At 37.1% G+C, this 14,294-nt stretch overlaps 1 protein-coding gene across 1 annotated transcript; it reads left to right on the plus strand.

The window, feature by feature from the left end:
- Positions 1 to 11,985: 11,985 nt before the first annotated feature.
- LOC124093919 (ELMO domain-containing protein 3-like) lies at positions 11,986 to 14,273 on the plus strand. The gene is given in 1 exon segment (XM_046446446.2): positions 11,986 to 14,273. A coding segment is annotated over 1 exon segment (1,143 nt). The 5' UTR covers positions 11,986 to 12,432; the 3' UTR covers positions 13,576 to 14,273.
- The last annotated feature ends 21 nt before the right edge of the window (positions 14,274 to 14,294 follow it).

A 14,294-nucleotide genomic window follows, 5' to 3' on the forward strand; every position in this document is an offset into this window, starting at 1 on the left:
AGAGCAGAGAGAGAGAGAGAATTTTTTTAATATTTATTTTTTAGTTTTCAGTGGACACAACATCTTTATTTTATTTTTTTATGTGGTGCTGTGGATCGAACCCAGCACCCCACGCTTGCCAGGCAAGAGTGCTACCGCTTGAGCCACATTCACAGCCCACAAAGTTACTTTTAAAAAGAGAAGTACATGATAAAGAAAGCTATGAATGTTTTAGAATTATATCAAAAATATTCATATGGAAGCATAACAGCGCACCTTCTCAATGATTTGATCAGACTTGACAAGTTGATCATTTTCCTTTTAGCACTTTTCATATCACTTAGGAACTATGTTATTCCCTCCTGTATAGCATTAATAATGGTATGTCTTAAACTTCCCATTACAAGCAAAATAATTTCTTTTCTTTGATGACAAAGTTCCAGGGGACCTTTCCAAATAGTTTTCTCTATTAATCATCACTGAAAATGTAAAGTAGAGGAAGAAAGGGAGAGAGGAGAGGAGGGAAAGAGGAGTACCCAGTAATGAAATGGAGTAAATTATGTTATTTGCATGTATGAATAAGTCATAATGAACCTCATACTACATATAATTATAAGGGACTACAAGAAAACACTGAATAAAGAAAAATCTGGAACAAAAATGATCTGGGTTTAAGAAATAAAATATAAATGTCAACACCAAGAGAAAAAAAAAAAGTGTGTGTGTGTGTGTGTGTGTAACCTCCCCTACAGGGCATACCTACTGAGATTGGCTCAAAGAGGCATACAGTAGTTGCTTTGCCTGAGAAAACAAAAATACATTTACAAAAGGTAATTCTTGCAGCACTTCTAAGTATAACACTTATTCTCATATGGTGTAACATACAGATTTGTAAAAGAATATTAAATAAACATCCAAGACTATTAATTAAACATGTGCATTTTAACAAATTTTACAAACACTGAAAAAATATAAAATATTATTTTAAGCTATCATGGCCTTATACTTTTATATTCAAAGTGTCAGTCTAGTAGATTTCACTATTTTCGTAAACTAATTATTACAATAATTAAAATACAAATAGGAAAGGATAGTTAAGTGATATACTGGGAGATGAGAATGTAATGGTCATTTTTAATTTATCTGTAGATATAGAAATTATTTTCATTCTTTAAAATATGGAATTTGATTTCACATAAATATGTGTCAGAGACATTGTCTTTCTGATCTATTGCTGATGAATGCTAATAGTTTTATTTAAATGTACTAATACAAATGCACTCTAGAAAATTAGTTAGCTTAGAGTACTAACTCTATGAGTGCTGAATCAGATTTTCAAATTAGTTTATTTTCAATTAGTTGACAAGTCCAATCAATCAATATTTTCATTAAAACGTTACTAGGCTAAATTATTTAGTAAAATTTTTCTTTCAGAAACACGAAACAGTCAAGAAATGAAACATAGAGATTGTCTAACTTAATATTAAAAGACACTCATGTTTGTGGTAATAAATTGCATGATCATTCTTGTAGAATATCCAAGAAAGTTGACAAAAAATAAAAGTTTGAAAATAAAAATCAATTATAGCATAGCTGCAAGATACAGAATTAAAATACAAAAGGTAATAGCTTTCTGATTATACCAGCAATGAAAATATGCAATCTGAAATTAATAACACGATATCATTCATATTAGCATCACTGAAAATGAAATATTTGGTTATAAACCTAATAAAATATGTAGAAAATCTATATGAGAAAAATCACTGTCAACACCAAATGCTAACAAGACTGTAATACAATAGGTACTATCATTCATCAGTTGTGAGAATACACAATAATATAGTTACTTTAGAAGACAATTTGGCAGTTTCTTACCAAACTTAACATACTCTTGTTTTTTTAAAGAGAGAGAGAGAGAGAGAGAGAGAGAGAGAGAGAGAGAAAGAATTTTAATATCTATTTTTTAGTTTTCGGCGGACACAACATCTTTGTTCGTATGTGGTGCTGAGGGTCGAACCCGGGCAGCACGCATGCCAGGCGAGCAGGCTACCGCTTGAGCCAGATCCCCAGCCCCATTAACATACTCTTAACATAAGTGTAGAAATCAGGCACCTTGGAATTTACCCAAAGGAGCTGAAAACATGTGCCCACACACAATCATGTCCTCATATGTTTATAGCAGCTTTATCCAAAACTGATAAAACTTTGAACAATATAGATATCCTTCAGTAGAAGAATGTATAAATAAACTGTAGTAATCCACATAATACAATGTTATTCAAAACAAAAATATATATGAGGTATTAAGGCACTCAAAGAAATGGAGGGTACTAGTGTTGTGGCTCAGTGGTACAGCACTTGCCTCACACATGTGAGGCACTGGATTTGATCCTCAGCACTACATAAGAATAAATAAAATAAAGGTATTATGTCCAACTAAAAATATTTTTTAAAAAAGAAAAAGAAAAAAAATGGAGGACAGTTAAATACATATTGTTAAGTGAAAGGATCTGTCTGAAATGCCAATACACTGCATGATTTCACCTATGTGACATTCTGGAAAAGGCAAAACAGATGGTAAAAATATCAGTGGTTCTTGGAAAGTGGGAAGAGTAAGTGATGAATAGGTGTAACAGAGAGGATTTATAAATTTGAGAAAATTATCTTGATGATATTATAAATATATATCACAATACAATGTTCAGAACTGTATAATGTACAGCACCAAGACTGAACCCTTATGTAAACTATGGAATTTGGGCAATAGGCTATCTCATTGTACAATTGCCAGCTGAGACAAATGGTCCATTCTGCTGATATGTATTGATAACTGAAGAGGCTATGTTAGTGAGAGCACAAAAGATATATAGGAACTTCATGTATCTTCCTCTTAATTCCTCTGTGAACTCAAAACTCTTCTATAATATTAAATCCTCAAAAGGAAAAAAAAATACTAAGTACTAAGATTCCCAATGTCAGCATTAATGGAACATAAAATATTGAAAAACGAATTTGGAGATCTGACAGATTTAATATATTACTAAGGAAAGACATTGTCTGAAAACTATACCCTCAATCATAATTTCATAAAAGAAAAAAAATTGTCTCTCATCCTATAATTCTATTATTCAGATATTCATATTGTTATCTTTTTGAGAGAACAAATAATTGAATGACATAAAGAAGATCCAGTGTTTTATTGTTTTCACATTCTTTTCCTTATTGTGTCTTCATTATAAATATTAATCATGTTAAGCCTTCAAAAAGAAATTGAAGGTCTATGGAATCTTGGTTCTCTCTGCCCACCACTGTATTGTTTAATTTAAAATTTATTTGTATAATAATATTATAACACAAAAAATGTACAAGTATCATGTTATATAATATGTATTATATAACTGTGCAAGTGTACTTGAACAAAGAATAGTATGCAAATGTTTGTGTTTAGCTCTCTTTCCTCTAAATTAGAATATTACTGATTCCAGTGAATATTCCTATACTTTACTTCTCTATTAGGTTCTACTTTCTTTTAGCACTAAAGCTTTTACTATTCTAAGTTTTCTCTGTTTTTTCAAAAGAATGTTACCATATGACCATATATATGTAGCATGATTTGGGATTTGACCTTCCATAAAGATGCATCTTGATGTAGAGTAGAATACAGGGCAAGTAGTTTTGCCTTGTATTGCCAAGCACCCAATAAAGAATTCTCCCTTAAGTAGTCTTCTTTCTTTTTTGGGGGGAGTCTTTTTTTTGGAACTGGGGATCGAACCCAGGGCTTTGCAAATGCAAAGCAGACGCTTTGCCACTGAGCTTCATCCCAGCCCAAGTAGTCTTATTTCTTATTGCATATATTGGGATTAAATCTGATGTTCATTAAGAGTTCAGTAAGTGACACTTTTAATGAATGCATGTATGAATTAACAAATAAGCTTTAAAATAAAAATAAAGCTAATTATATGTCCTTTCAACCATTATAACTTATAGAATTAGACAATCTAAATTACAGTGTAAGAATATAATAAAGACCATATAACAAGCCCACCAACAATATCATTTCCATTCTAAGATCTAGAAAAACACATGGATGCTCATTTTCACCACTTATATTCAACATAGCGTTAGAAATTTTAGCCAGAATTATGAAGCAAGAGAAAGAAGTCAAGATATCCAAATTGGAAAAGAACTCAAATAGTCATTCTTTTTAGGTAACCTGATCTTATATAGAGGAAACTATAAAGACTCCACCCCACAAAACTTTAATAATTAGTATATTCAGCAAAGCTTCAAGAACAAAATCAATGTAAAAAAAATGAATAGCATTGCTATATGCCAACAACCAACTGTTTGAAATAAAAATCATTAAAAGCAATTCCATTTAAAATAGCAAAAATAAAGAAACAAAATATCTTATGAATAAATTTTAAAAAGAAGTAAAAAAATCTTTACAACAACAGTTAAAAAGCATTATGGAATTAAATGATGCACACATGCACAAAAATGAAACGGCATTTTATGTTCATGGATGAAAAGAATCAATATTAAAAAAAAATGTATGTACTGCCTAAAGTGATTTATTTATTGGTTCAATGTAATCTTTGCCAAAATACCAATGATGTTGTTCACAGAAATAGAAAAAAAAATCCTAAAATTTTTATGGAACCATAAAATACTTCAAATACCTAAAGCAATTATCATAAAGAACAAAGCAGGAGATGTTATACCAAGTGACATCAAAATATGCTGCAAAGCTGTAGTATTCATCAAAATGTCATGGCTTTGGAGTAAATGCAGACACATTGCTAACTGCAAAGAATAGAGAACCTGGAAGTAAATGCACAAATCCAAAGTCAATTTATATTTTACAAATTTGTTAAGAACAATTATTGGAAAAAGGATGAGTCTCTTCAATAAATGGTGGTGGTAAAGCTGGGGGTCATCATGCAGAAGAATACAATTAGATTTCTCACCATTTACAAAAAAATCATTTCAGGTCAGATATAGTGGCATATGCCTGTAATCTCATCAATATGGGAGGCTCAAGCAGGAAGATCACAAGATTGAGGTCAACCTCAGAAATGTGGTGAGACCCTCTGCAACTCAGTGAGACACAGTCTCAAAATTTAAAAGGCAGGGATTTGAGCTGGGAAAGTAGCTCAGTGGTAAAGCAACCCTGAGTTTAATCCCCAAACCAAATGCAAATAATACTACAACTAATAATAACAACTCAAAATTAATTAAAGACTTAGTGTAAGTTCTAAAACTATGAAACTACTGCAAGAAAACAGGGGAAATGCTCCAGAATATCACAATAAGAAAGTATATTTTGGATAAGTCTCCAAAATCACAGGAAATAAATGCAAAAAATAGATAAATGTGATCCCATGCAACTAAAAAGTTAGAAAAATCTGGAAAGCAAAGGAAAAATCAGCACAGAGTGTAGACTACCTATAGAATTGGAGAAAATTCTTCCATCTATACAACTGACAAGGGATTAATATCCAGAATATATAAGTAATTCCAGAAGTAGAATAGCAAAATACAAATAATCTGATCAAAAATGATCAACAGATTTAAATAGATAGTTCTCAAAAGAAGACACACAAATGGCTAATTGATACATAAAAAAATCTCAACATCATTAAGTATCAAAACAACAACTGCATGTATCATCTCACCCCAGTAAGAATCCCTGTTATCAAAACTACCAAAGACAATGAGTGTTAATGAGGATGTGGAGAAATTATGGAAAACAGCATAGCAGTTATTCAAAAACTTAAAAATATAACTACCATATGGTATAAAACTCCCACTCCTGGGTATATATCCAAAGAAAGGGAAATCAGTATGTCAAAGAAACATTTGCACTCCCATGTTTATGGTAGCAGTATTCACAATAGTCAACAGTTGGAAACAATGAAGGTGTCCATCACCTAAGAAGTGGATAAAGAAAATGTGGTAGATATACAACACAATGGGATATTTTTCACCTATAGAAAAAAGTGATTTCTCTCATATGATAACTTGGATGGAACTAACAATCATTTCTTGGTGTTAGCGCATTCATATTCAATACAATGATAGCATCAATATCTTTAAATTTAGACATTAAATTTTTGGTTGTTTGCACCATTATTACCTTTCCTCTGTTTCCACTTTTTTTGTTTCCTTTTTTATTTGAACATTTCATTTACATTTATGTTGTGTGTTTTCCTTGTGTCTTTGCATAGCTCTTTTAATGATTATCTTAAGGATTACAATAAAAATAGAAACAGATTATCTTGCTTACTATGTTTCTTTACATCTTCACTATGTTGAAGTTGTCATATATTTTCCCTAGATACATTGAAACTCCATCAGATAATTTTATATAATTTTTATTTATCCAGCAACTGTGTTTTTAAGAGATTAATCAGAGATAATAATTTATTATATTTACACTGGTACTTATCATTTCTGCAGCTTGTCCTTCAATCCTGATGATCTAAGTTTATTTCCAGTACCTTTGTGACTGAAAACATTTCTTAGTGATTCATTTAGTGCAAATCTTATGACTACAACTGAAAGTATGCTTACTTGACTTTCATTCCTAAAGAATATTTTCACTGGATATAGAATTATATGCTAAAAGTTTTTTTCTGATTTTTCATTATACACTTTAAAATTTTTGTTTCACGCATTCTTTCTTCAATTACTTCTGAGGTAAACTTTCTATTTGGAGGTCATGGAACATTTAACAGGTGGTTTGAATGAAAGGAAGTTAAGAAATAGGGAGTGTCCTTGAAGGGAATATTGTGACTCTAGCCTGTCTCTTCATTGTTGCTTCCTGGCTGACATGAGTTTACTAGCTTGCTAAGTGGCATGCTCCTCTCATGATGTATTATTGTCTTGTCATAGGCCCAAAAGCAATAAGAAAAAATGACTATGTACTTAAACTCCCAAAACTGTGTACCAAAGTAAACCTTTCTTCTTCTGAAATGATCATCTCAGATACCCATGATAGTAATGCAAAGCTGACTAAGGAACAACAAATCATTTATATTAATTTCTATTGATCCATATTCAAGTTCATTTTATCTGTGTCATTCTATTCTGCTTTTCAAACAATCCAGTGGCTGTTTTTTTTCTCATATGTGTCATTGTATTTTAGTGATAATATTCCCATTTGATTCTTCTTTATATATCTAATTTATTCACTGATCTTTACTATCTTTCCACTTGTTTCAAGAATGTTCACTATACCTGTTAGACTGATCTTCAATAGTTACCTTGAAGTTTTTGTCATGTAATTCTAATTTACATATCATCTCATCATTGATATGCACTGACTTTTGTATTATGTGCCTGAAAATATTTTTCTTGACCTTTATATGCTGAATAATTTAATGCATCTAGAAACTTTGAAATTTGTGTTATGAGACTCTTCTAAAACCTGTGGATGTTCAACTTTTGCTTTATCAGACATTAAATTTGACTAATTTGTGCAGAAAATTCCAACCAGCCATTCTTGCACTGTATTTCCAAAATCATTCTTTCTCTGGGAAGATGGTGGTCTGGGAATAATGTGGCTTAGTTTACTAGTTTAGTTCTCAAGGTCTTTTGTTGCTATTTAGGATAGATCTGAGCATATGAATCATATGAGCAGGGAGAGCAAACTGAGGAGTTTAAAGATAACTTTATAGACTTGCTTTTCAAGTTTCTTCCTCTCTGTGATATTAGTAATTTCTCATTCCCTGGAAGACACCTTTTCCATGATTCAGGTAGAATGTTAGGGTTTTACCTTGTACTGTTGCACAATCTCTGTCACTGTGCCTGAACCCAGGACCAATTTAGAGTGGACAGAAAAAGAAAAGAGCAACAGAAGCTTACCAGCAATCATCGTGCTCATAGCTTCTCTCCGAATCAGAGGAGATTCAACTCCCTCAGGGTTGTAGTTGACCATGTGTCTTGCTCTCTTGAAGTTGTAGCCAGGACACCTCCTTCTGTTTTCTTCAGGCTTGAACTGAAGAGCAGCTCCAAAGTGCTCTCTACATTTGCCAGTGCACCCTTCCTTTTGGGACTCCTTTGATTCCAGGCCAAGGAGTCCTGGAGGAAGAAATATATAGGTGACTTTACCAGTGATTCAGTATTACCTCCAATTCTTATAGTCCACCCTAAACTTCCTGCTATTTATTTTTGGAGTTCATATATATCACATATATTAAGATTTTTAGCTTCTCTAACTTAAACTGACAGAGTTTAGTGCTTTTCCTGTCTTTAACCCAAAACTGGAACAGAACTGATAATATTTGGGGCATGGTATTAAATCAAAATTCTTGATAATTGGCTAATCTAGTATGTTTCAAATACAATTGTTAGTAATCAAACTAGATATAGGTATATAATATAACTTTGAAAACTAATAGGTCATCCCAAGGTCAGGGTCAGAAGAATTGCAACCTAATATTTGTGCCATCATCATATTGGAGAAGAGTGTTGATTTTTTTTCTGATATCTTCATAAATCCATCTTAATGAAACACAACAATATTGCACATTTCTCATTGTAGAGAATTTCTGAGAAGAATGAGATGTGTCCTGTCTAGATGTGATTTATACATATAAATAAAATTCAAAACTGAGTAAAATTTGAAAAAAAAAAAAAAAAACAACTTTAGACCCTACCTTCCAAATGCTCATTTTCTGGGGCTTTAAGGTAATATCCTATAGTATAACATATACTACTTGATTTAGGTTCTAAATAGTTTCTTAGAATACTTAATTAAAATAGGTCTTTTTAGTTAATTTTAAGTTATGAAGTATAGAATTTATTATAATTAACAGTCTATAATTTTTTGTTCTTTAAAACAAAACAAAAAACCTGACCTCTAAATGGGGATGAAAGGTAGAAGTGTTCACATTCAGAATTGATGTTTACTTCAAGACAATACTGCATCAATAAGTTAATATCAAGTGCAGACTTAATGCCCTTTTACGCTATGACACAGAGCATAGTAACACATGAATTCACTCCTAGTCATTTTTAGAAAGCTGTAATTTTATATGAATACTGTACATAAACAAGTAGTTTCTTTAAGCTATCTGAACTGAAGCAGCAGTGAGACAGTATACAGATGTCATTAGACCTGAGAAAAACTATTTATGAACACATTTTTATGCCATCTTATTTAAAGAAATGCAACTCAGAAGTTTAATGGTTTTAAGTTCAAGGTTGGGCATGATAAATAAAATTACATTTAACTAACAAAGAGAATCAAACCAAATTGACTCAGTCCCAAAGATGATATTTTTATATCATTTAATGCTATGTCAACAATGTCAATGACTATAAATCATGTACAGATCTGAAGATATGAAAGAATAAAGCATATGTACTTCACCCTATCTATAAATCAAAATACAAGTGGAAATAATGTGAAATAAAAAAATCCACTTTGATATTCAACATATAATCTCTTTCTTGACAGACCTCATAAATGGGACAGTTTGTATATTAAATGATTAGTTTAGCTTGCTTTAATTTGGGATTTGGGCCCTTATTTTAGGATATTTTGGCAACCTTCCTGGTGTGTGTGTATGTGTCGCATACATCTGAGTATATGATTTTACTTTAAAAGACAGTAAAATTCTTAGATAATGCAAATCCAATGCTCCATATAAGATCACTTTTTATGGGCTCTAGGGTGCATCTCAAGCCAATGGTCAATTAACATTAATATGGAAACTGGCTTCTATCAATGCTGCAACTCAGTCTTTAGAGTGTGCAATAATAACTCAGAAAAGACCTGGTGACCAAAGTAAAGCCAAATGCCAGCCCTGAATTATGATAGTTCTGTAAATGAGACCGCTCACATTACCACAAACCTTTTATGGATGATTGCTGGAGTGTTTTTAATTGTGACTCAGTTGAAACACATCATTTCATCTCCTTGTGTTATCTTCTCTGAACACCAAGTAGATACTCATATGGTATGTATATATTTATGATTGTTTTAACCCTCTTGTTTTCCCCAGTAGGATAATGTAGGGTTTGGGATTTACTTGCCGATTTTTAGCATGCTTTTGGAATTTTAGCAATACAGTAACTAGACACAGCATTCTGGATTCTGGCTTCTCTTTGAAAGGCTAGGCTATTATTTTGAAATGTGTTACACATGCATGTACTTGATACAACAAAATCTCTGAGTCAGAATCTTTAACTGAAAAATGTATGTTAGAGACTAATATGGTTACATTTAAATTAAACTGATACAAAACTGGAGAATCTATAGAGAAATTTGCTCAATGATTGACTGCATTATAAGGTAGGTGCACATATATGGGGTGTGTATGTGTGTGTGTGTGTGTGTGTATGTGTGCTTAATAAATCATATACTGGGTTAGGGTTGTAGGTTAGTGGTAAAGTGCTCGCCTTGCAAATGTGAGGCACTGGGTTCAATCTTCAGCACCATATAAAAATAAAATAAAGGGATTATGTCCATAAAAAATAAATCACATACCTAGAAAATAGTTCAATATTTAGGATTTGTTGATATTGTTAATGCCATTCTCAGAAGTTTTGATCAGTTTCCCAATAAGTTTTGAGGTTTTTTCTTAGAAAATGAATATATATATTGGTAATAAAAGGTATCCTTAGAGAATACACACACACACACACACACACACACACATGTTTTATGTTAAGATCAGCATAAGTTCTAATGGCAATTAAGTATATATGCTTAATAAATAGCAATATAAGTATTACTGCTTATTTCAAGGCTGAATCTTGTATTTGTTTCTAAATAATATCTCTTACTGTTAACTAGCATTTTCATGTTACTAATCCAGTCTCATTTTTTTCCTTTTCCCATTATCAGACTTGCTTTTTTTCATTTCCCTAAATCCCTAAAATTATTTGCCCCTTTCCTCTCTACTACAATTGAGTTATTTTCATACACTGTTGAAGTCCTTCTGCATCTGAGCACTGAGAACATTATCTGTGAAAGTAGTCTTTTAAATCTATATTTAAAGTATTACTGTGTCAATATAAAGACTAATGCATCTATGGAAAAATTGCTGATCCAGTTATAAAAATTATTGATCATCAAAAACATGTTGAAGAAGATTCTATTTTCAGAATAGAATTTCTGTCAATATATTCAGCTCAAATAGGGGATAAAACAACTCATTTCTCCAGTTTCTGAGTAATTTTCAAAATCTTCATTGTGTTACATGCCTTTGTTATGATAATTTAATCTCAAATGGAAGACACTGCTATTGTAAAATAATTTTGACTATGAAAGGAAGCTGTGTAGTGGTATATTAGGTAATAGATCTCTGTATACTAAACAACTAGATTTTATATGATTATCAGTATTGAGAGTAAATAGAGATGGCAATTTCCATTGTTGTCTGTTAAATATTCCTGAAAATAAGAGCTTAGTATTAGGAATAATTTTACATATAAAGTCATGGAGAATCATTTTTTATGTGTCAATTTGATATGCCAAATCAAAGCAAAAGTACAATAGTTTCTCTAAAGCCCAAGATTTAACTGTAACTCAAAAAGTCATGAGGAGCCAAGATTTTTGTTATACAAGTGAGGCATTATACATAAATAAAACAATATTTGTCATACTACTACTAATAATAAACTTATAGACCAAGGGCGCCGCTTGGGGCGCGCGGACCCCGGTGAGCCGGCGGCGCTGAAAGGAGGCCGGGCAGTGGAGTCGCGCACGGCCGGGAGGCGCGCACCCTGACCGAGGCCGGAGCCGACGGTCTCAGGGACCGAGGCCAGGGCCCGCCGCCCGCGAGCAGATGCCGAGCCCGACCAGGCGGGCTGGCCGAGGGCGCCGTGAGCCGCCTGCCCGGGCCCTCCGGCGCACCGCAGGGCGACTCGCCCCGTGTACCGCCGCCTGCAGGCCAGGGAGCTAACCCGCCCCGCGGCGCGGGCCTAGGGGACTAGCTGAGTTCCTAGGGGCGGTGCGCGACGTCCACTCACGCCTGAGGTCGGCGCCGTGAGGTGACCGCGGTGGTGCAGGGCGTGCCGCAGGTGGCCTTGGCTGCTTTGGACAGTCCACCTCCCCGGGGGCCGGACCAGGCGGCGCGACCCGTGCTGGGAACGAAGCAAAGCTGAGGCTCAGAGCCGGGGCCGCCCGCGCTCCGCTCCCGGGTTAGCTGGCCCGGTCCTCCAGAAGTCACCCCAGCCCAGAGCCGTGTCGCCACCCTCCGCGCGCCGAGAGCCCAGGCGTCACAGCCTCAGAGACTTCTTCAGGACTCAGAGAAACCAGCGACGCCCTGGTGATGGCACAGTGGGACTGTTTTCTTCCTCCGGGTCTGAATGAGCGCAGGGAGGAGGGCCAAGGTAGAACCGGCGGACCTCTGGCTGTCCTGTAGCATCATCAGACCTCCGGGAACCCCTTTTTGAGCCCAAGACAAAGCTCGCGTGAACAAATGATTTTGAGTCATGAATGAAAAATTTTGCTCTTTCTATAATGAAAAAGAATTAAAAGACGGCCAGGTTAAAAGAGTATCTCCTGGGCATTCTGCGGCTCATGACAAGAATGGTGGTGCTCTCATGGACTTCAGAGGAATTCCTATCTCAGCGTTGACGACTCATGATGTTCTCCGGGCCCTGACGGCAGAAACTAATGGATGGGAGCCAGGCGTCGTGAGTGCAGAGGTGCTCCAGGCCCAGGAGGAGTGGGAGGCCGTGGACACCATCCACCCCGAGGCAGAGAGCTGGGGCTGCTCAGACCAGCCTGGACAGCTCATCTCCTTTGGGGAGGCCCTGCAGCACCTCCAGACTCTGGACCTCTCTTCCTTCAAGAAGAGAATACAGCCAACTGTTGGAAGGACTGGGCTCGCCGCCCTCCGGCACTGCCTCTTCGGACCTCCAAAGCTCCACCAGGGCCTTAGGGAAGAAAGGGACTTGGTCCTGACCATTGCCCAGTGTGGCCTGGACAGCCAAGACCCAGTGCATGGCCGAGTGCTCCAGACCATCTACAAGAAGCTGACTGGCTCCAAGCTGGACTGCGCCCTCCGGGGAGACCACTGGGAGGACCTGGGCTTCCAGGGAGCGAATCCAGCCACAGACCTTTGAGGGGCGGGCTTCCTTGCCCTCCTGCATTTGCTGTACCTAGTGATGGATGCAAAGACCTTGCTGATGGCCCAGGAGATTTTCCGCCTGTCTCATCACCACATTCAGTTTCCTTTCTGTTTGATGTCTGTGAACGTCACCCGCATCGCCATCCAGGCCTTGAGGGAGGAGTGTCTCTCCAGGGAGTGTAACCGGCAGCAAAAGGTCATTGCCGTGGTGAACAGCTTCTATGCTGCCACTTTCCTCCGCCTCGCCCACGTCTGGAGGACCCAGCAGAAGACCATCTCAGACTCTGGCTTTGTTCTCAAAGATTTGGAAGCGTTGGCCAAGAAGAGCCCACGGCGGCTGCTCAAGACCCTGGAGAGCTACCTGGCCCGGGCATCAAAGGGACAGGCCTCCTTGTTGGCACAGAAGTACCCTGGGCCACAAGCCCCTCGCGCCTCAGATCTCACCTTCACAGGTGTGTGTGACCTGCAGCCCCACTCCTCTGAGGGTGCAGGGCTGATCTGAGCCTCCCAGAGAGCAGCTGATAGAAAGACTCCCAGCCTGGGCCACCAGGCTTCCAAGGACACATGGCAAACCATGTCTAGAGCCCCCTGGCCAGGCCAGGCGCTCTCCTGCCTCGGCAAATGAGGTGGGAAGCTCCTGGGCCTGGGTACCCTCACCAGTGCGAGATGCTCTGCTCCAGGCGACTAGACCTGACTGCTCCCTGCAGACCTGCTTCCGGAGCAAGCAGAGTCCTGCCGTCCCACCCCTGCTCCAGCCCCCAGGGCTGCATCCCAGCATCCGTGGCAGTGAGTGGTGCAAGGCGCAGCAGCCTATCTTGGGTGCCATGCTCCTCCACAGCACAGGAGCTTGCCAGGTGGAGACACCTGGAGCTCTGGTTCCCTGGCAGGATTGGGCCCTACCTTTGGGTCAAATCCCAGGGGGAGGAGCACCGATGACAGCCAACAAAAAACAGCACTGGCATCTGGCGCCGCTCCTCCCCAGGCCTCCCCTCCCCTCTCAGTTTGTGGTCTAGAGATGGGCATTGGGCTGGTGGACCCGGCTGCCCCATCCCAGCTGCCCACCAGCTAGGGGCTTGTCCTGGGAGACTGTAGGCTTCCTCATGATGGTTTTCTGTCCTGAGCGAGGAAGGAGGAATTTGCTCACACACCAGCACTTCTAGAATAAAGCAGTTGCTCCAGTTGAAAAAAAAAATAATAATAATAAACTTATTATGACAAAAA

Source organism: Marmota monax, unplaced genomic scaffold, assembly GCF_021218885.2.
Source record: "Marmota monax isolate L192 unplaced genomic scaffold, Marmota_monax_Labrador192_F-V1.1 WCK01_AAM20220418_F8-fsc02476, whole genome shotgun sequence".
NCBI lineage: Eukaryota > Metazoa > Chordata > Mammalia > Rodentia > Sciuridae > Marmota > Marmota monax.